We start from the raw sequence: 23,903 nt of genomic DNA, 5'->3' as shown, positions 1-23,903 counted from the left end.
CAAAAAAATGTGGGCCACCAGTTGCCCAACCCTGATCTGACCATGACTCGCTTAATGCCCCCTTCCTTCTGTACTCCCAATACCCACCACACCTACTTCTATCTCAACCACCCCTATGTTGATGCTCACCCCTTGCCTTCAATTCCTGGTCGCTCCCCCCAACAGAACAACGACAATGAGACCCCCCTCCACTGTGCCGCCCAGTACGGCCACACCCAGGTGGTGCGTCTGCTGCTGGAGGAGCTGACCGACCCCACCATGAGGAACAACAAGTTTGAGACGCCACTGGACCTGGCCGCACTCTACGGCCGTCTGGAGGTGGTCAAGCTGCTGCTTACCGCCCACCCCAACCTGCTCTGCTGCAACACCAAGAAACACACGCCGCTGCACCTGGCCTCACGCAACGGACACCTGGCCGTGGTGGAGGTGCTGCTGGGAGCCGGCATGGACATCAACTACGAGGTGAGGACTGAGGAGAACACTGGGTCTGTTGTCTCCTGCGTGCTCAATGATTCATTTCAGTGTGTTGGTGTGCGAGTGTAGAGTTGTGTGGATGTATAGAGGCAGAATGTGTCCATAATAATATTTTGTATAAACACAATGTGGTATGTTGTGATTGACACAATCTTATGTTGGATTCAGGGTGGCTTCATCTGCTGTTTCAAGCATTTAAGCCTACATACAGTGCATTCGGAAAGTATTCAGACCCCTTGACTTTTTCCACATTTAGTTACGTTACAGCCTTATTCTAAAATGAATTAAATCATCAATCTACACACAATACCCCATAATGACAAAGCGAAAATAGGTTTTTAGAAAAGTTTGCAAATATATTACAAATTAAAAACTGAAATCACATTTACACAATTACTCAGACCCTTTACTCAGTACTTTGTTGAAGCACCTTTGGCAGCGATTACAGCCTTGAGTCTTCTTGGGTATGATGCTTGGCACACCTGTATTTGGTAAGTTTCTGCAGATCTTCTCAAGCTCTGTCAGGTTGGATGGGAAGCGTCGCTGCGCAGCTATTTTCAGGTCTCTCCAGAGATGTTTGATTGGGTTCAAGTCCGGGCTCTGGCTGGGCCACTCGAGGACTTTGAGACTTGTCCCGAAGCCACTACTGCATTGTCTTGGCTGTGTGCTTAGCAGGGTTGGGTAGGTTACTTTCTAAATGTAACCTGTTACAGTTACTAGTTACCTGTCCCAAATTATAATCAGTAACGTAACTTTTGGATTACCCAAACTCGGTAATGTTATCTGATCACATTCCATTGCTTTTAGATTACTTTTCCCTTAAGAGGCATTCAAAGAAGACAACAATGTATGTTACCAATTGAACGACATCTATTGCAGGATAAATCAATGTTAAAGTTTACATAGCTGGCCATATGGATGTTACATTTTACTTTATGGGTTGGTTATGTAGGCTTCTTCTAACTCATCGCTTTCTACTACATATAATAATACGATTAAATTATAATTATATAAATTATATAAATTATATAATTGCATTAAAAACCAAAGTCTCTCAGAATTTCAGTCTACAATAAATGTTATATCCCTTGATCATCAAGAATAGGACTTGGAAGTATAGATTATCCAAATTGTTTTACCTGAGCATAACCCCAAAACAAAGGACTTATTAGCCAGCTCTACACTGTTGTTTATGATTTTGTTGTCATGCAGGACTGATTGGGCTCATTGATTAGAGTTGAAAAATAAATGCTGCGCTCATGCTTTGAGCACTACTGAAAAGTACTATTTACATGTGAAAAATGAATGCCACATGCTGCATTTGCTATAGGCCAATTGTTTAACTTTTTGTTGGTGATGTCTTGATAATATGCAGCTGTTTAAAGGGCAAATCCACAGGTGAAACAATAACAAAACAGCCTGCCTCTGTTATGGTAAAACGCTGAGGGATGAGCCTGGAGAAATGTAACCACTCTCAGATTAATAGACAGAGCTATGGATGCAAGGACTGACCATCCATGATATCAACATTATTGTTTTAACATGTTATGAGGCTATACAGTGTTTGTTTACATTTATAATGTTTGCAAACATTGGAGGAAAACCAGCTTATATTTTGGGTTCTCATGGAGTATGACAGTTGAACTAAGCTCATGAGGCATTTATAAGTTTATAAGTTAAGAATCAATGGATATATGTATCCAAAAATGGATGTAGCAACTACAGATTGCCCCTTTAAATCTATCAAAAGCGTGCGAGTTTGAATATGTCCATTAAGCCAATGAATTCAAAAAATGTATTAGCATGAATTAAATTGAGCAATAAAAGCCCCACTTCTATTGGATAGGCTGGGATCTGCACTGTGCAGCTGTTACAAGAGCGCATTGTTCACTAGCTGTCCACTGGTTTCAAAAACAATGATTGATAGGCAGCTTAAAATAGTTTAATTCAAACATTATTGGGTTCAAATACACATTTAGATTTGTGAACAGCCATCCACAACCACCACAATCCATAAGGCACAAATAGCTAAATGAGAGAGCAGCAGTGTGATTCACATCAATGCGCTTTGTAGATATCAATAATAAGTCATATCCGTATCGCCGTAGACTAAACCACTGCTGTCATCCTTACCTCCAAGTGTTAATTTAAATTGGATAATCTTTGGATGCCGACAGCAGTCGCACCATTGAATGACATAGCTTGGACGGTTAGCCTACAAAAGCCTATTCCTGCTTTTTTCCCGCGATCCATCAAACACATTTGGTCTGTCATCATAGTGGTCTCCGAATGTGGTCAGACTCGTTTGGGTGGAACAAACTTAAACTTGCTCCTTTTTTCAATGCTGATTTGAATGTCACTGAGAAAACAGAGAAGTGTCAAAGATTTTGTTTTTACAAACATCCTTTCTGAATTTAAAAGTAATCCTCCAAATAATAACATTTTCAAAAGTATCTGTAATCTGATTACAATGTTTTTGCTGGTAACATAACAGATTACAGTTAGCAGTTTTTAGTAATCCCTTACATGTAACGGATGACATGTAATCCATTAATCCACAAACCTGGTGCTTAGGGTCGTTGTCCTTTTGGAAGGTGAACGTTGGCCCCAGTCTGAGGTCCTGAGCGCTCTGGACCAGGTTTTCATCAAGGATCTCTCTGTACTTTGCTACGTTCATCTTTTCCTCGATCCTGACTAGTCTCCCAGTCCCTGCCGCTGAAAACATCCCCACAGCATGATGCTGCCACCACCATGTTTCACCATAGGGATGGTGCCAGGTTTCCTCCAGACGTGGCGCTTGGCATTCAGGCCAAAGAGTTCCATCTTGGTTTCATCAGACCAGAGAATCTTGTTTCTCATTGTCTGAGAGTCTTTAGGTGCCTTTTGGCAAACTCCAACCCAGCTGTCATGTGCCTTTTTCTGAGGAGGCTTCCGTCTGGCCACTCTACCATAAACGCCTTATTGGTGGAGTGCTGCAGAGATGGTTGTCCTTCTGGAAGGTTCTCCCATCTCCACAGAGGTACTCTGGAGCTCTGTCAGAGTGACCATCGGGTCTTGGAACCTCCCTGACCAAGGCCCTTCTCCCCCTATTTCTCAGTTTTGCCGGGCAGCCAGCTTTAGGAAGAGTCTTGGTGGTTCCAAACTTATTCCATTTAAGAATGATGGAGGCCACTGTGTTCTTGGGGACCTTCAATGCTGCAGAAATGTTTTGGCACCCTTCCCCTGATCTGTGCCTAGACACAATCCTGTCTCGGAGTTTATGGATAATTCCTTCGACCTCATGGCATGGTTTTTGCTCTGACATACACTGTCAACTGTGGGACCGTATATAAACAGGTGTGTGCCTTTCCAAATAATGTCCAATCAATTGAATTTACCACAGGTGGACTCCAGTAAAGTTGTATAAACATCTCAAGGATAATCAATGGAAGCAGGATGCACCTGCTCTCCATTTCAAGTCTCATAGTAAAGGGTCTGAATACTTATTTAAATAAGGTATTTAAGTTTATTTTTATTTTTATACATTAACAAAAATTGTTAAAACCTGTTTTCACTTTGTCATTTTGGGGTATTGTGATGAGGATTTTTATTTATTAAATGCATTTTAGAACAATGCAGAAACTATCAAAATGTGGAAAAAGTCAAAGGGTCTTGATACAACCCTATTGAACTCTTTATTTAGGCTAAAGAAATGATGGCTTTTGGCCCTCTCCTCTTTCTTATACCAAACTGTGCCATCCATCTGTCGTATCCTACCTCCACTCCCCTTCTCTCTGCTATATAGCAGGTCTGGTCCAATGTCAAGAGTCCTTCAGGCTCTGCTTCCTGCCGGTTTCCATTAGCATGGTGCTGCGAGCTGGAAAATGATCTGCTTTGATTTCTCAACCAAATAATTGTCCGTAGCAAAACACGCTGGGGTGGCATTCGGTGGGGTCTAAGTAAACTCGCCAAACTTCTATTTCACGCAGGTCAAACCTGTCCTGTGTGTTCAAGAAGTATCCTGCAGGCTTAGCTTTAAGCTGTATGTCCTAGCTGACCAAGATAAGAGGAGTGGAATCGAAGTCAAAGTGGTGCGGTGCGATAGACAGGTCTTCGCCTGTTCCTCTCAGCAGGGAGGGTTAGGGTTAGAGATCTGACCTCTGCTGTGCTGTATGTTACTGGCGTGGAATCTACTTTGATATCTTTACGTGTTTTGTTATTGCTCAACCTTGCACTGTTTCGATTCTGGTTTTATTGTGGTGTGTTTGTTGGGTCTCTGCAGACGGAGAAGGGCAGCGCCCTCCATGAAGCAGCTCTCTTTGGGAAGACTGACGTGGTGCAGAAACTTCTGAGTGCAGGTCAGACACTGATGCCTCGAAAACACAACACGTTTCTATAACTGCCGAATAATGCAGATATATGGCCTAACCCTCTGCTCATTTGTCACTCCTCTCCTAATCCCCTGCTCTGTCCTCTGTCTCTCGTCATGTCTCCGTTTGTCCTTCTCCAGGGGTTAATGTGAACATGGTGGACAGCAAGGGCCTGACAGCGCTGGACACTGTCAGAGAAATGCCCTCTCAGAAGAGCCGACAGATAGCCGCTCTAATCCTGGGTAAGAAGTACAGAGATCATTGGTTCCCTATGGGACTTAAAGAAAGGTTACCTTGACCACAAACTGATTTCAAAAAGTCTGTTTTTGTCTCACTAATGATGTTATTTGAATGACCTTTTCTTCCGTATCTCTTTGCAGGCCATATGTCAGGAAATCCCCCTGTTTTACACTTGCCTCCTCCCCCTGTCCCTCCACCTAATGAGAGCCCTAGCCTTCGGAAAAAAGGTAAGTCATAGCAATACAGAAAACCTTGAGTTGAGTGAGCAGTGACAGGATATGGTGTTTAACACGTAACCACCAGCCAAGGCCGTGTGCTGGTGTGAAGCTGTGCATGTCTACCTGTTTTTGTATTGTCCGTCAATATATTAAGATGCGTATGTGTGTTGTAGGTGAGCTGGGGGTGGTGAGTGAGCTGATCTCGGGGCTGGCCCCGGGGCCTGAGGAGGAGAGCCCGTATGAGGCGCTGTTCGAGGCCACTTCCTGTCACTCTCTGGACAGCCTGGCCAGTGGCAAGTCCTCCGACAGGGACTCTGGACGACCTGACAGTGAAGCCGGAAAGGTTGGTCTGGAACTGCCTTACACTACAGAAACACACAACGTGACAGATTTTGAGTAGATGGGGATCTAAATACTTTTCCTACACTAGAGGGCAATGGTTCTCTGCATGTAATTGTTGTTGAGTTGAGTGGACTGGATTTACAAATCTTCCTGTCAGAATTTTGACAGCATATTTCTTAAAGACAAAATCTATGTTTGAATTCAAGGCACCAGTTCTCATCTTTTCAGCCAACCTTGTAGTTCAAGATAATGTGTCAGTCTAATGTCTGAGCACAATCACTGATTTCATTCTCTGTTTGCCAATTACAGAAAGACCGGCTTGCTCACCAATCCCAACATGCCCCAGACCAGGAAGAGGAGCTTAACTCGGAGGTCAGTATCTATGGTCATAAGAGCTCCTCTTTGAAGGACTATGTTGCCATTTCTATTGGCCAGAGTTTTAATAGGCTTTATCCTGAATGTCACTGTTGGCATGTGGCGTTAGCAAATGTTAGTCACCCGCTTAGAATGTCAGTGGTGCTGCGGACGCCACCCCTTCCTGACGATTCTCTCCATGTCTGCTCAAATCACACAAACCCTTCATGAATATTAATCTGAGTGTGGCGTTGGTTAGAGGAAGGAAGAGAAGAGGGGGAGCGATGGGGTGAAGCGGAAAGGAACTGTACTGCTTATGGGAGAGAGGGAGCAGACTCGGTCTATTCAGTTGCTGACAAGGGGGTAAACATGGTATCATGGAAAGTACTGCCAGTGTTGGGATTATATGATGGTGTTAGTTTTAAATACCCTAGTGCCCTTAGTCACACCCTTTATTTAATGGTGTCCTCTTAAAAGCTAGGGTAGTGTTTACCCAGCCGTACAATAACCATATATGCACTCCACCCTCTGTGGTTTTGGGGTCATTTTGGATTTCTAAAAGTGATGAATTATTTTGAGCAGCCCCATATCCCATAATTCCTGCTTCTTTAGTGTGCTATCCATGAGCTGACAACTGTTGCCAAGAGTCTCACAACAACCGTTAGAGGGCGCTGTGGAGGGATTTTTACATCACTGTAGGAGTCACCAGCATCACAGCCTGAGAAAAGTATTGATTAGCCTTATACTAATGATGCTGTGTTGTTGACCTGCCTTCCCTCTCCCTACAGGCCCTGTACACTAACAGCAGCATCGATGAGAGAGGGGAGGAGATGGAGGATCACAAGTATGAACTGCTGCTCTCCACCCAGACCGAAGTCCCCCAGTCCGCACAGGACCCCCCATCACAGAAATGTACAGGTAACAACACACTGACCGTGGGACAGGGAGTGTAGAAAACGGTTTGGATATTCCAATTCCCTTCATGTTTCCTGACCAATGGCAATTTATGTGGGAGTAAACATTGCTCCCTCAGCCTGGAGAATAAGAAACACTTGCTAACCTTTCCCCTCTCCCGCACCCCAACCACTCACACCCTCCCTGGTGCGTTGAAAAGTGTGACCCCTCATTCTTAACAGGATTACACCAGGGCTGAAAAGGAGCAGGGGTCAGTTTCCAAAGCCCTCCTCTTTTGCTCTGTCTGGTAGTAACCCTGTCCCCTAACACAGCCATGGTTTAACCTCATCACCAGTAGAACAGAGCCTGGAATATGCTGCTTACATATGATATTCTACTCAAAATCAAGTCAAATCACGTACATAGTTTACAGCATATATACATGGAGTAGTGAAATGCTGCGTGCTAGCTAGTAGTCGTCAGGATGGTCCATGCTGTATCGGGTGACTCATTCCTTAACTTTTGAATGACACCGCATTTCATTGGATTAAAGGGGATTTAATTAACAGCTAATCTGTTGATATAGATGTTTTAACAGTCCCCCATGGTTTCTGTTGTGTCATATTCATAATAAATGAATAGGATGTCATTTAACATTGTCATAGGAATAAATGTGGCGGGTCTAATTGCTGATGTAATCGCGTTCCCTTTTATGTGGATGAAAGACTGTTGGAGAAGGATGACATCCAATCCTTAACTTGCAGTCCTCCGTAATGTTGTTAAGACGTTAAATAGGGGGCTTCCCGAGTGGTGCAGCAGTCTAAGGCACTTTCTCGCAGTGCTAGAGGCGTCACTACAGACCCGGGTTTGATCCCGGGCTGTATCACAACCGGCCGTGATCGGGAGTCCCATAGGGCGGCGAACAATTAGCCCAGCGTCGTCCAGGTTAGGGGAGGGTTTGGCCGGGGGGATTTACTTGGCTCATCGCGCTCTAGCAACTCCTTGTGGCGGGCCAGGCGCCTGCAGGCTGACCCCGGTTGTCAGGTGAACAGTGTTTACTCCGACACATTAGTGCGGCTGGCTTCCAAGTTAAGCGGACAGGTGTTAAGAAGCGCAGTTTGTTGGGTCATGTTTCGTGACACACGTGACTCGACCTTGGCCTCCCGAGCCCGTTGGGGAGTTGCAGCGATGAGACAAGATCGAAATTGGGGAGGAAAAAGGAGGAAAAAATACAACAACAAAAAAAGATGTTAAATGGGTTGGTTGGAGTAAAGTTTGTTATTGATAGCTGCTTCATCGGCAGCTATTCTCTCGGTTTTAAAATGACTGTCTGAGGTTCGTCTGACCATGGTCACCAACACTACCCATACTTCCATATGCATAAAACATGATCTTTAGGAAAGGGAAGTACAATATTCACTTTCATCACCCCCGAAATCTTGAAATGAATTAAATAGAAATGAAATGATATGATATTAATTGACTGCCTTACTCATGACCTAACTAACTGCTGTCTGTCCTGTCTCCCCAGATGAGAACGCTACCTCCCAACAGTCTTCCAACAGTCTTCTACCTCAGGTATGACCTGCTGTGCCTCTCCTCCTTCTCTCATCCTTCCATCTATTTCCCATGCAATCTGTCATCTGAGTCACTGTAGAGAGGGAGATTCCAACAGCAAGCTTGCCTGTGCTCAGAGTATGGAACACTGACGATCAACAAGTTATTTACAGCCAGCTAGCTACATATGTTTCCCTCAGTCACACACTACTTTCCTCTCAGTGGCACAGAGCACGACATTGACCCAGAGCACGACATTGACCCAGAGCACGACATTGACCCAGAGCACGACATTGACAAACGGCTACAGAAAAGGTCCCTTGGCTCCTCCACATGCTTTGACATGTTTCTCTAAACATTTATTTTCCCTGTATGGTGCTGCTCCATGGGAGGTGTAAATCTCTCCACATACATGTACTTCATCAGGCAATATGGCTCCCTGACCGAGGTCCTCTGTCAATCTCTCTGTTTAGTGACTCTGTAGCCGACCCTGGCAACCAAGACTCCTGGAGATTTACAGCCTCACCCTCGCTCCTCTCCGCTCTCCATCTCTTTTCATTTCTCCTTTCCTGAGATGTAACTCGGGGTCCCTATGAAGCTGTCCTTTCTATTTATTATCCTATCATATCTATTTATACTGCCTTTTCATTTTTATTATCCAGTTAGCTGCCACAAGGTTTTATTTGCGTTGCCCTCTCCTCCTATAAACTCTAATCACATCTGTTTTATTCCCGTTTGGAGCGACTGTCCGTTTGCTGCCTAATTATAAAAAACAAGTCTCAGTGGCTGGCTGGCGTCCTTTTGTGTTCTAATCAACAGCCAGCCATCTGAGGCTATCATCCATATTAGGTATGATGATGCACGGCAACTGTCGCTGGCGGCGGCAATGGAAGCAATCACTGGTGTGGGGTGAATTAGAGCTGTGGTAATAGTCTGATTTGCTGCTGTTAGTGTTTTATTAGGATCCCCATTAGCTAGTGCTAAAGCAGCTATTCCTGTAGTCCAGACAAAACATGACATAATACAGTACATTAATAGAACAGCTCAAAGACAGAACCACATACAGTCATGTGAACAAGTAAGTACACCCTTTGGGAAGTGGTCTTTTTTTCCCCCTCGTTTTTGGACACATGGATGTTTGAGCTAAATTCTAACCACATTCATTGATAAAGGAAACCCAATTTAACAAAGCACACACAAAAACATTTACTTTGAAAAACAAAAATGCAATTTCCTTATGCAGAACAAAATAGTACACACCTACCTTTACCATCACCTAAAATGGCAAAGATTAGGATAAGGTGCACCAAAACAGGTGCAAATTATTAGGAAATCATTATAGTACCTTGGGGGGGTCCAGCCTTCCATAAAGATTAGAAACTTGGTCTGTTTTGGTCTTAACCTTATGGGTGTGTGGTAAGACATCATGCAAAGATCAAAAGACCTCAGAGGCCCTCAGAAGAAAGATTATTGATGCCCGTGAGTCTGGGAGGGATTACAAATCCATTTCCAAGCGATTTGAAGTACATCGTTCCACTGTCCGACGGATCATCTACAAATGGAGAAAATTCCAGACCACTGGCAATCTACCTAGGACAGGTCGTCCCACCAAATTCACCCCAAGAGCTGACCGAAAGATGCTCATAGAAGTGTCTGAGCCCCAGGGTAACATCAAGGGATCTACAGGCCTCTCTTGCCACAATCAATATCGAAGTGCATGAGTCAACTGTCAGAAAGAGTCTGCACAAACTTGGCCTACATGGGAGGTCAGGAAGGTAGAAGCCTCTACTCTCAAAAAAGAATATCAAGACAAGACTGATGTTTGCCAGACAACACCTGGGTAAAGACCAAACTACTGGAACAATGTGCTCTGGACAGATGAGTCAAGGTGGAGTCGTTTGGCCGCAATGCCAGACGCCATCTTTGTTGAAGACAAACACTGCCTTTGAACAGAAAAACCTCATACCGACCGTAAAGCATGGAGGCGGTGGCTTTATGTTTTGGAGCTGCTTTGCTTCCTGATGGCCTGGCCAACTTACCATCATTTAGTCAACCATGAATTCCATATTGTACCAGAAAATTCTTGAGGAGAATGTGAGGCCATCTGTTAAAAACCTGAACCGTACATGGATCTTGCAACATGACAATGATCCAAAACACATAAGCAAAGCTACAACAGAATGGCTCAAAAATATGAAATGGAGGGTTATGGAATGGCCGAGTCAAAGGCAAGATCTCAATCCTGTCAATGCTGTGGGGGGACTTGAAGCGGGCCGTGAAAGCAAGAAATCATGACAGTTGAAGCAGTACTGTAAGGAAGAGTGGGAAAAAATTCCTCCCAGTCGGTATACTATAAGACTGATAGACAGTTTCAAGAAATGGCTACATGAAGTTATTTCAGGCAAAGGGGGCAACACAAGCTATTGAAGCTAGTGGTGTACTCATTTTTTCCTCACTATGGAATTGCATTTCTGTCGATTTTTGATGAATACATTTTTGCAAAGTATAGTATTTCAGTTTATTTTGTTTAATTAGGTTACCTTTCTGTCAATAGTGTTGAAGTGAAGATTACATGTCCAAATATTTACAGAAAAATTCAACTTTCCAGGGGGTGTACTTACTTTTTCACAGGACTGTACATTTAAAGTAATAATACACGCTTTCGTACATTTATGCCTTAACATTCCATGTATCATGTACTCATAATCATCATCAATGTTAACGGCTATACTACAGCCATTCATTTTCACATAAATTTTTTCCGTACATGCTCTACAGATACAATTGCTTTCTCTAAGCTGGCCATGATATCCACATCTCAAAGCTCCAGTATTCTCTAAACATCAGGAAGTCTCCCGATACAATAACAGCAACAGTCCCTGTCCTTGTACTTTCAGCTGACTGAGGCCAATATTATCAACAGATACCGTATGAACGTTGAATCAAACATTCAAGTCTAAGATCCTTAGCACAGACAGACGCTGGCAGGATCATGTGTTTACCATCCTTGGTCCTTCCGTCGGACGTCAGTATTCTGCATAATCACGATGCATAGATGCTATTGAATGTAAATGCCACACTTCACTCACTGTGCTGGCAGCGGTGAGTGTGGTGGGGGTTTTAGTTGTAATTGACAGCTGTCACTGTGCTCATCTCTCCACTGGTTTCCTCCAGCAGCGGAAGCCCACTGCCCCTAGTGACCTCCGACCTTCAGGCCCGACGGGCGACACCCTGAAGCCCCCCGGACCTCCTGTGGTTGGGCCGGGACGGACGGGCCTCCGCCTCACTGGTGGTGAGTTACACTCTCCACATGCTCTACCTGCTGGACGCCAGGGACCTGGCGTGGGAGGTTTTTTTCTAAGCTCCACATTGACCCTGTGAGGCCTTGAGCTACAGTGCCCCAAAACCGAATCTTACAGAATTAATTACTCACTGCTATACAACAGTTAGAGCTCCCGGGTCATGAGCAAATCTGTGCTCTCTGACTGAGGAGCCAAAGGAGAGAGGCAAGTTGCTTGAGGAACAAGCCTGACTTTGCCAAACATAACCTATGCATGTCGCTCTAACTGTAATGTGAGAAATGTATTAGCATCTGACTGCAGCGTGAGATTGGTCGGGTTGGATTAGTGCTGCCTGGAAATTCCAGAGGCTCAGCAGCTCTGGGTCTGGATTATGCTTGTTTAGAACAGGTTGATTGACATTCAATGGTAAGTCAGCTGCAGAAAACTAGTTTGGTCTGTCACGTGGGACAGAATGCATGATCATATTTTACCGTATTCCTATCTAAGAACCCCCAGCCTACTTACTTTAATACAGTACTAGTAAAGCAGCATGAGATGATGGGACAATTTCTCTCATTCTCTTCCCTCTAGTTCTTTGTTTATCTTGCTGCGTTCTCCTGTTCTCTCACACCATAGAAGACTCATGCATGTCCAAGCAGGCAATAATCATACACACAACACAGACACATACCGACACATAGCTACTAAGCATGCTGTTTCTGTGAAAGAGATGTGTGCTGTTTGGGGACTCTAATTGAAACAGAAGTGGGCCCAGTCCCTCTCCATTTCCATCTGAAAGCAGCTGCCTCTCAGGGATGGGAATTAGGGCTCTGCTCACGCTCCCTGCTTCTCTCAGCCCCCTCCCGTCACGTCTCTCCCCCTCCACATTGTGTGTGTGGACTGTTCTCTCTGCCACCACATGGCAAGCGGTACCGGAGCTCCAAGTCTAGGTCCAAAAGGCTCCTTAACAGCTTATACCCCCAAGATATAAGACTGCTGAACAGTTAATCAAATGTCTACCCGGACTATTTACATTGACCCCCTTTTTTACGCTGCTGCTACTCACTGTTTATTATCTATGCATTGTCACTTTACCCCTACTTACATGTACATATTACCTACATTATCTCGACTAACCTGTACCCCTGCACATTGACTCGGTACCTGTACCCCCTGTATATAGCCTTGTTATTGTTATTTTGTTACTTTTTTAAACTTGTTTATTTTTGATTTTTAAAACATTATAATATTTTCTTGAAAAAAAATGCATCGTTGGTTAAGGGCTTGTAAGTAAGCATTTCATGGTAAGATCATGTTGTATTCAGCGCATGTGACAAATACGATTTGATTTGTATGATGGAGACATGCTATGTCAGCAGCAGAGAGGGATCAGAGCACCTGTCACACACACTTTGCCTTCCTCAGCAGGAAGGAATCTCAGATGATGCCCAATAGATTCCACATGCTCCTGTTTCACAGGCATCTTAGCATGCATAGTGCATTATGCTTGGTAAGATTTCATATACCCCGTAGTGATGGTTATCTGCCATAGTCAACCCATACATGAGAGGCTAGCATCACTAGATAGATATGCCAAGTTCTTAGGGCGTATCTATTTTGCTAGTCAAAACCACATACAGTGCATTAGGAAAGTATTCAGACCACTTTACTTTTCCACATTTTATTGTTAGACTTATTCTAAAATTGATTAAATAGTTTCCCCCCCCTCAATATACACACAATACCTCATAATGACAAAGGTTTTTAGAAATGTTTGCACATTTATTAAAAATAAAAAACTGAAATATCATATTTACTTAAGTATTCAGACCCTTTACTCAGTACTTTGTTGAAGCTTCTTTGGTAGCGATTACAGCCTTGATTCTTCTTGGGTATGACGCTACAAACTTGGCACATCTGTATTTGGGGAGTTTCACCCATTCTTCTCTGCAGATCCTCTCAAGCTCTCAGGTTGGATAGGGAGCGACGCTGCACAGCTATATCCAGGTCTCTCCAGAGATGTTCAATCGGGTTCGTCCAGGCTCTGGCTGGCACACTCAAGGATATTCAGAGACTTGTCCCAAAGCCACTCCTGCGTTGTCTTGGCTATGTGCTTAGGGTCATTGTCCTGTTGGAAGGTGAACCTTCGCCCCAGTCTGAGGTCCTCGATCCTGAGTAGTCTCCCAGTCACTGCCGCATAAAAACATCCACACAACATGATGCTGCCACAACCATGCTTCACCGTAAGGATAGCGCAAGGTTTTCTCCAGACGTGACGCTTGGCATTCAGATTGACGCTTGGCATTCACAAATTATCAAGGAACCTACCAGGTACAACCCAAAATCTGTAAACATGAGCACCCTCATAAATATCATCCTGACCAACCTGCCCTCTAAATACACCTCTGCTGTTTTCAACCAGGATCTCAGCGATCACTGCCTCATTGCCTGCGTCCGTCATGGGTCCACGGTCAAACAACCACCTCTCGTCAAACACACCCTAAAACACTTCAGCGAGCAGGCCTTTCTAATCGACCTGGCCCGGGTATCCTGGAAGAATATTGACCTCATTCCGTCAGTAGAGGATGCCTGGTTGTTCTTTAAAAATGCTTTCCTCACCATCTTAAATAAGCATGCCCCTTTCAAAAAATGTTGAACTAAGAACAGATATAGCCCTTGGTTCACTCCAGACCTGACTGCCCTTGACCAGCACAAAAACACCCTGTGGCGTACTGCACTAGCTTCGAATAGTCAGGAACCAATACACACAGTCAGTTAGGAAAGCAAAGGCCAGCTTTTTCAAACAGAAATTTGCATCCTGCAGCACTAATTCCAAAAGGTTTTTGAACACTAAAGTCCATGGAGAATAAGAGTACCTCCTCCCAGCTGCCCACTGCACTGAGGCTAGGAAACACTGTCACCACTGATAAATCCACGATAATTGAGAATTTCAATAAGCATTTTTCTACGGCTGGCCATGCTTTCCACCTGGCTACCCCGACCCTGGCCAACAGCTCTGCACCCCCCGCAGCACCTGGCCCAAGCTCACCCCCCCCACTTCTCCTTCACCCAAATCTAGATGGCTGATGTTCTGAAAGAGCGGCAAAATCTGGATCCCTACAAATCAGCTGGGCTAGACAATCTGGGCCCCCTCTTCCTAAAATTATCTGCCGCCATTGTTGCAACCCCTATTACTAGTCTGTTCAACCTCTTTCGTATCGTCTGAGATTCCTAAAGATTGGAAAGCGGCTGCGGTCATCCCCCTCTTCAAAGGGGGTGACACTCTAGACCCAAACTGTTACAGACCTATATCCATCCTGCCCTGCCTTTCTAAAGTCTTCAAAAGCCAAGTGAACAAACAGATCACCGACCATTTCGAATCCCACCGTACTTTCTCCGCTATGCAATCTGGTTTCTGAGGTGGTCACGGGTGCACCTCAGCCACGATCAAGGTCTGAAACGATATCATAACCGCCACCAATAAAAGACAGTACTGTGCAGCCATCTTCATCGACCTGGCCAAGGCTTTCAACTTTGTCAATCACCGTATTCTTATCGACAGACTCAACAGCCTTGGTTTGTCTAATGACTGCCTCACCTGATTCACTAACTCCTTCTCAGATAGAGTTCAGTGTGTCAAATCAGAGGGCCTGTTGTCCGGACCTCTGGCAGTCTCTATGGGGGTGCCACAGGGTTCAATTATCAGGCCGACTTTTTTCTCTGTATATATCAATGATGTCGCTCTTGCTGCGGGTGATTCTTTGATCCACCTCTATGCAGACAACACCATTCTGTATACATCTGGCCCTTCTTTGGACACTGTGTTAACAAACCTCCAAGCGAGCTTCAATGCCATGCAACACTCCTTCCGTGGCCTCCAACTGCTCTTAAATGCTAGTAAAACGAAATGCTTGCTCTTCAACCGATCACTGCAGGCACCCGCTCGACTAGCATCACTACTCTGGGCGGTTCTGACTTAGAATATGTGGACAACCATAAATACCTAGGTGTCTGGCTAGACTGTAAACTCTCCTTCCAGGCTCACATTAAGCATCTCCAATCCAAAATTAAATCTAGAATCAGCTTCCTATTTCGCAACAACGCCTCCTTCACTCATGCTGCCAAACATACCCTCGTAAAACTGACTATCCTGCCGATCCTTGACTTCGGCGATGTCATTTACAAAATAGCCTCCAACACTCTACTCAGCAAATTGGATGCAGTCTATCACAGTGCCATCCGTTTTGTCACCAAAGCCCCATATACTACCCACCACTGCGACTTGTATGCTCTCGTTGGCTGGTCCTCGCTGCATATTTGTCGCCAAACCCATTGGCTCCAGGTCATCTACAAGTCTTTGCTAGGTAAAGCTCCGCCTTATCTCAGCTCACTGGTCAGCATAGCAACACCCACCTGTAGCACGCGCTTCAGCAGGTATATTTCACTGGTCATCCCCAAAGCCAATACTTCCTTTGGCCGCCTTTCCTTCCAGTTCTCTGCTGCCAATGACTGGAACGAATTGCAAAAATCACTGAAGTTGGAGACTTATCTCAATCACTAACTTTAAGTGTCAGCTGTCAGAGCAGCTTACCGATCGCTGCAGCTGTACACAGCCCATCTGTAAATAGCCCATCCAACCAACTGCCTACCTCATCCCCATATTTGTTTTTGTTTTTCTGCTCTTTTGCATACCAGTATTTCTACTTGCACATCCTCATCTGCACATATATCACTCCAGTGTAAATTGCTAAATTGTAATTACTTCGCAACTATTGGCCTATTTATTGCCTTGCCTCCTTACTTAACTTTCAGACACTGTACAGATTTTTCAATTGTGTTATTGACTGTACGTTTGTTTATCCCATGTGTAACTCTGTGTTGTTGTTTTTGTCGCACTGCTTTGCTTTATCTTCGCCAGGTCGCAGTTGTAAATGAGAACTTGTTCTCAACTGGCCTACCTGGTTCAATAAATAAAATTAGGTGCCTTTTGGCTAACTCCAAGCGGGCTGTCATGTGCCTTTTACTTAGGAGTGGTTTCAGTCTGGTCACACTACCATAAAGGCCTGATTGGTGGAGTGCTGTAGAGATGGTTGTCCTTCTGGAAGGTTCTCCCATCTCCACAGAGGAACTCTGGAGCTCTATCAGAGTGACCATCGGGTTCTTGGTCACCTCCCTGACCAAGGCCCTTCTCCCTTGATTGCTCAGTTTGGCCGGGCAGCCAGCTCTAAGAAGAGTCTTGGTGGTTTCAAACTTCTTCCATTTAACAATGATTGATGCCACTGTGTTCTTGGGGACCTTTAATGCTGCAGAACTTTTTTGGTACCCTTCCCCAGATCTATGCACTCGACACAATCCTGTCTCGGAGCACTACGGATAATTCCTTCGACCTCATGGCTTGGTTATTGCTCTGACATACACTGTTAACTGTGGGACCTTAAATAGACAGGTGGGTGCTTTTCCGAGTCATATCCAATCAATTGAATTTACCACAAGTGGACTCCTATCATTGTAGAAACAGCTCAATGATGATCAATGGAAACAGGATGCACCTGAGCTCAATTTCGAGTCTCATAGCAAAGGGTCTGAATACTTATGTAAATAAGGTATTTATTTCTGTTTTCTTTTTTCTTAATTAGCAAACATTTCTAAAAACCTGTTTTCGGTTTGTCATTATGGGGTATTGTGTGTAGATTGAGGGGAAAAATAGTAATTTAATACATTTTACAATAAGGCTGTAACGTAACAAAATGTGGAAAAAGTCAAGGGGTCTGAATACTTTCTGAATGTACTGTACCTGTTTATGGATTTCTGCCTGCTGTGGGGACCTGTGGAGAGTAGCCTCTCTGGGCTTGCACTTGGCTAATTGTGAATGACTGGAATTCAGGTGTTCTCCAGAACGTACAGACTAGTGAATTTATCTGTCATATGTCACACAATGGATAGTTTACATCAACAATGTCCATTATAAGGTATTCACCTTCTCGGTCTCTGTCACGTAATTATACACATGCATACATAAAAGTTTCCCCTTAACAAATTATGTCAATGGAATCATCTGTTTTCTTTAAGATTGAAGTTAGAATATCAATAGTTTTTGCCTCTAGTTCTAAATTGAATTATGACATACAGTGCTAAATATGCTCTCCAATCTGAGTAACGAAAAGTAATTTCCCCAGGGCCTGGAAATAAATGGAGTTTGGGCCAACAGACTGTCTGCGACATCAAACATAGCAGTAACTGTAGACTTAGCATGACATCACTTTTAAAACTCTCAGCTCACAAGGCCAAATTAAACACACACACATGTTCTGTCACCAGTGACCTCATCCCTCCATAAAAGCTGTCTAAATATCCGTTTGTCTTTCATTAGGGGTTACTGACTGGCTCATTGTTTCCAGCCTCCGTCAGACCATTGAATCTTGGGTAGGATAGTAGTCTGGCTCCTGGGGGTTTAAGGAAAGGCTTCCTAGAGCTTGGACGATAAACCGAAAAATGATCGACACCGACCGTACCGATCACTTATCGCAGGCATTTTGCTGATCTTGTTCATTACGATAAGTAGCCTATACTAGAAAAATGTGAAGTTTGAAATGAAATGTCTGCTAATATGGGTGATTGTTAATTAGACTATTGATGGCTACAATCATCAGACTAGTAGTAGTAGTTTAAAGGATAATAAAATAAACTGTGGTGCGCATTCATTTTACAAACATATCATTCTATTTATCGATACTGCATCAATTCAGGCAATTTATCACAATTTATATGGAGTTTTGGCCATATCGCCCAGCACAGTGGAGTGTTGTTGAAGGGAGCCATAGCGATTTGCTCATTGGGCGTTCACACTCTCCAGCTTCCAAGGACAGGGTGGGTGTTTGGCTGTGGTCTCTCCATATGTTTATACACCCACACTGCCACACATATCTTTCCTAATTGAGTAGTAGGCAGCTGAGCGTAGATGGGCACAGGGCGTTGGTACTCTGCCTCACTGCAATCGGCCTGTAAGCTAAACTGTATTCATCACCACCCAGCTGACTTACAGGGGAGAGTAACTGTTACTGTTTCCCCTGGACAGATATTCATCTCTAACGCAACAGCTCTTTATAGAGTTTAATATATCCCTTTGATTGGTTGTTTGAATGACAATGGTATTGGCAACCCTATGTCCTTTTGAGAGAGAATGCTTGGTGTAACTGCAGTGCCGGTCTATCTGTCCTCTGCTCTGAAGGAAAAACTAAAACAGAGCGACTGGATCACTGCCCCGCTGTTACCTCACTGACACCATCCCAGTTTCCCTGTCACCAAACACCACGACCCTCTCACCCTGAATGTCAGAGTGGCAGTGAGAACACACACACACACACGCAGGGCAGTACGGCACAGAGCAGCCCCCCACCCTACTCCAACACACAAACACTTACCATGTGTCAGACTCCGAAGCCTAATTATCAGAATTGTGGCAAAGAGTCAGACTTTCGAGTGGATCAAGTGATCCCAGAGTTTCCATTCCCGGAGCTGCAGTCAGTGGCTAGTCAGTCCAGTGTGGAGCTAGTCAGTCCAGTGTGGGGCTAGTCAGTCCAGTGTGGGCCTAGTCAGTCCAGTGTGGGGCTAGTCAGTCCAGTGTGGAGCTAGTCAGTCCAGTGTGGAGCTAGTCAGTCCAGTGTGGGGCTAGTCAGTCCAGTGTGGAGCTAGTCAGTCCAGTGTGGAGCTAGTCAGTCCAGTGTGGGGCTAGTCAGTCCAGTGTGGGGCTAGTCAGTCCAGTGTGGGGCTAGTCAGTCCAGTGTGGGGCTAGTCAGTCCAGTGTGGGGCTAGTCAGTCATACAGCTACAGCTTTGTTTCAACATAGCTCCGGCTCATGAAGTAATAGCTAGCAGGGTGGGAGAGAGGGGGGAGCTTGACAGGCAGAAGGGGAACAGAGGCACAACCTGGCTCAACTCTCAACCTGTGATTTGATGGCGGAAAAACAGGCTTGGGCGGCAGTAGCTCCTTGGAGAGAGAGTGAGAGAGAGAACCTGTTTTTGTAAGGTAAAAAGTGAATTGTTTTCAACTGAATCTGCTGTACAGGATTGTTTTCATACTATAGATCAAGGCGGCGAAATAATGTTCTGTTTGTTCTCATGTTTGTCTGTCTGTGTCTATGTGTTTTAGTGTGTGTGCCCGCACGCACAGTATATGCAGTATGCTTGTTGTCTTGCTCATATCCTGTTTCTTCCTCTGCTGATTTTCTTATGGGATTCGTCAGTGCTGTATAATTTCTGTGGAACCTGACCTCATACAGGGGCTGCTGCTGGTTAGCTCATAGGGATTGAGAGACAGAGAGAGACAGGGGTGGAAAGAGTGAATGAACTGCAGTGCATTGAGTAATGTAACAAACTTCCAAGCACCCAGAGAGATGTCAGATGGCTGCAAGCTGGGATTGGAATTCTGTAACTCTCCAAGTGCTTCGGACAGCATTCTCTAGAACCGCCTCTCCCTCTTTCCCTCTCTCTCATGCCCGTTTGAAAACAATCACCGATCTGTTTCTGGGGCTGTGTGGGCGTTGTTCCTATTAGCCCTGCTAGATATCTCCCCTCAGTCTCAATCCGGCCTCCTGCCTGCTCGGGTGCACCACTCCTTACTCCCTGCTTCCTCTTCTTTAGGAAGCTCCACCTAACTTTTTCTCTCCTCTCTACTCTGCAGATAACTCTTTGCTCGGCCAGGACCTGGTCGCAGTACCTGAAGTGTTCACAGGCCTCCTGCACGGATCCTCGCCCGTCTTTGACTGTCGGGAGGAGTCCCTCAGCAGCCTGCCAGGTGGAGTACTGACACAGTCCAGCCAAGGCCAACAGCCGGCGCCGGCGCCAGCTCCAACTGCACCCGCCAAAGCAACAGAAGCTCCGCCTCCTCCAAACAATCCAATCAACATGTCTGCCATCCTGACAGACTGTGACCCCAAAGCTATCTATGCCACCGTGTCCAAGGGGGAGCCCAGAGACAGGGACGTTGGGTCTGGGACTGTGCCTTCTGGCAGGATGCGCCCCCCTGGCGATTTGAAGCTGGCTCGCAGCTTTTCCAAGTCGGACTCAGACCTGCTGGTGTCGCCGCCTAGCGAGGAGGAGGGAGGGCTGGGCAGCCGCAGTGAGTCCGTCTCGGACTGCAGCGCAGCCAAAAAGAGGCTGGAGAAGTCGCCCTCGTTCGCCTCTGAATGGGACGAGGTAAGAGCTCAGCGTCACTGTTAGTTTGTTAGATGTTATTATATGGCTGTTGCTGTTGATACAGTTACATGCCCTCTACCATAGAAAGAACTCAAGCCCACCAGCACTATAAGCCAGGAATCAAGGGGGAATTCTATACCATAGTGTCTGAAGTGACTCTAGACCTCATCATGGAGTTTCCAGATAGAGTTGGAGGGGTTAAGCTGTATTTAGCTGCTGTATTTAGCTGCTGTATTTAGCTACCGTCAGGAACATTAGGCATGCATGAGTGATATCCACACAAATCGCTCTCTTTAGCCAAGTTAGCTCTCCTTCATGAAATCATTCATATCTGCCATTTTCTGCCTGAAAACTGCATAATAACCCTGCTGGAATAGGAACCCAATCCGGTCGATCACTGCAGTAAGTCATCCTGTCGGTGAGAAGATCATTTTCTTGATTTTATATATCCAGCCATTCAGAACTGAAATAGCCTGTCATAGGGGCAGATAACGAAGAATATAGAGCCGGGGAGAGAACGAGAGAGATTAGAAGTGACGAAAAGACGCGGATAAAAAGTGAGGAAGAGCGGAAAACGTAACAGGATAGAGATAGGCCTAGACAAAAGGTTGGAAAGTAAGAGGAGGAGAGGGCCATTGAGCTGCAGCTCTGTCCTCCATTCAGGACTGACCCCGGCTCCTCGGGTTGCCATGGCGTTACACTCCAACCTAACCTGAGTTCCCCTGGAGATGGGCACACTGTTTATAGAGCTGCCTGGAATACACACACTCTTTTCATTCAGTATTCTAAAATGGAGCCATTTACAATAATTGTTATCTGCAACAAATTGTAAATGCATGTAACTGCACCATTATGGCATTTTGAGATGCAATCTGCATGGATCGTTGAATCCACCTTACACTTCCCTCTATTTAGTGATTCAGTATTTAAATTCATTGTCTGCAAACTGTCAATGTAACGGCTCCACATGACTCCCTTCCCCTATTCTGTCTGTGGCAGAATCATGCCATGATGCATCTGTGATGCCAGGCAGAGAGCGTAAGCCAGGGGCTCAAGTAGCAGCCTCTCCACAGTGACCAGATCACGTTGCTCTGCGGTCAGTTGGTGTTCCTTTATACAACTCTAGAGGTGGGGTCGATATCTTGGCTCATCTTTTCTGTGGTTAGTATGCAGGTGGCCGGAGCAGAGCCTGCCTGTGTGTCTGACCTTGAGTGTCCTGTACAGCAGTAGACTTCTATAATGAACAAAAATATAAACGCAACATGTAATGTGCTGGGCCCATCTTTCATGAGCTGAATTAAAGATCCCAGAAATGTTCTATATGCACAAAAAAAAACGTATTTCTCTCAAATTTTTTGCAGAAATTTGTTTACATCCCTGCTAGTGAGCATTTCTCCTTTGCCAAGATAATCCGTCCACCTAACAGGTGTGGCATATCAAGAAGCTGATTAAACAGCATCATCATTACACAGGTGGACCTTGTGCTGGGGGCAATAAAAGGTCACTCTAAAATGTGCAGTTTTGTCACACAACACAATACCACAGTTTTGAGGGAGTGTGCAATTGGCATGCTGACCGCGGGAATATCCACCAGAGCTGTTGCCAGATAATTTGTTAATTTCTCTAACATAAGCCGCCTCCAGCGTCGTTTCAGTGAATTTGGCAGTACGTCCAACCAGCCTCACAACTGCAGACCATGTGTAACCACGCCAGCCCAGAACCTCCAAATCCGGCTTCCTCGCCTGCGGGATCATCTGAGACCAGCCACCCGAACAGCTAATGAAACTGAGTAGTATTATGTCTGTAATAAAGCCCTTTTGTGGGGGGAAACTAATTCTGATTGGCTTGGTCTTGCTCCCCAATGGGTGGTCTAGTCTCTCATGTGGGTGGGCCTCCCAGTAATGGGAAATCGATAAATTAGGGCCTAATGAATTTATTTCAATTGACCGATTTCCTTTAAATGAACTGTAAAATCGTTGAAATTGTTCCATGTTGCGTTTATGTTTTTGTTCAGTATAGAGGACCCCTTTCCCTGACCTCACCAGGAGGGGTGGCGGAGCAGGAGAAAGTTGTTTTTGTTCCATCATCCAAAATAATTGATAATCGACCCCAAGTATAACCTTTTGGTGTCCCGCCTCCATCTCAACTGAGGGGAATGATAACAAGAGCTAGGCGAAAGCTCTATCCATAACGGCACCTTATTCCCTATATATCGTGCACTACTTTTGGCCAGGGCTTTGTATAGGCCTAGGGAATAGGGTGTCATTTCGGACTCACATTTGACTCCGACTCAGCCCCAGTATTATAGCCGACAGCTGTAGAGAGGAATTGGGGGGGCAGTCAGTGAGTGTGACACACCACCACTCAGGGAACTGAACCACAGGTCATTATCTCAGAACCCTGTTTATCTGAGCCAGTGACACCTCTCCTCAACATACTCACCTATTTAATAGCCCTCATCTGGAAAGGCTATTATACTCTGGTCGAGTGGAGGGTGAAGATGAACTGAAGAGAACAGACTTTTGAACGATGACCCCACTCATAAAATTCTGTTTGCACAGCTGTAAGACGAGACCACTGTAAGAAATGATTACATAAACCCTACTTTCGTGAAGCAACTGTTGAAATGTTTGCTCTGAACGGTCTGCTTCACAACCGTCGTCAAGGTCATTCAGAGTTCACCTTCCAAGTAGATGCGCCGTTTTCCAATATCGAGTTACTTCAGTTGACTAACAAGACTTGCATGCTCTCTCAAAGTTAACAGTCCATTAGAAGATGCGCGGAATGAACTTTGTCCCATTAGCTCAAAGTGTTCTGTCATTCCGGTCACCTCCAGCAGGCCGTATTACGATTATCACTAAGGTTCTTCTTCCTGTAGTGTAGAGCAGTCAGGCCCAAGTGGGTAATGGTCACCAGACTGAAACAGCTTGCTGCTTGAATCTTTAATTCTCCGGCTGAAACGTTCAGCAATATGAGACTGTATAGCCTCCTGATAATACC

At 45.0% G+C, this 23,903-nt stretch overlaps 1 protein-coding gene across 5 annotated transcripts in view; it reads left to right on the top strand.

Annotated features, from left to right (window-relative positions):
- The window catches only part of LOC106566912 (ankyrin repeat and SAM domain-containing protein 1A), a 113,421-nt gene that overhangs the window by 50,276 nt on the left and 39,242 nt on the right, over positions 1-23,903 (top strand). For all 5 annotated transcript variants that reach the window (XM_045693153.1, XM_014135506.2, XM_045693154.1 and 2 more), the window contains exons 5-14: positions 166-462; positions 4,736-4,811; positions 4,964-5,065; positions 5,204-5,290; positions 5,455-5,624; positions 5,933-5,995; positions 6,766-6,895; positions 8,403-8,449; positions 11,603-11,720; positions 20,389-20,903. In XM_045693153.1, the coding sequence (XP_045549109.1) occupies positions 166-462; positions 4,736-4,811; positions 4,964-5,065; positions 5,204-5,290; positions 5,455-5,624; positions 5,933-5,995; positions 6,766-6,895; positions 8,403-8,449; positions 11,603-11,720; positions 20,389-20,903 (1,605 nt within the window). The remainder of the gene's footprint in view (positions 1-165; positions 463-4,735; positions 4,812-4,963; positions 5,066-5,203; positions 5,291-5,454; positions 5,625-5,932; positions 5,996-6,765; positions 6,896-8,402; positions 8,450-11,602; positions 11,721-20,388; positions 20,904-23,903) is intronic.

Source organism: Salmo salar, chromosome ssa13, assembly GCF_905237065.1.
Source record: "Salmo salar chromosome ssa13, Ssal_v3.1, whole genome shotgun sequence".
Lineage (NCBI taxonomy): Eukaryota > Metazoa > Chordata > Actinopteri > Salmoniformes > Salmonidae > Salmo > Salmo salar.
Note: the sequence above shows the minus strand (reverse complement) of the source record. Positions and strands in the feature narration are given on the sequence as shown.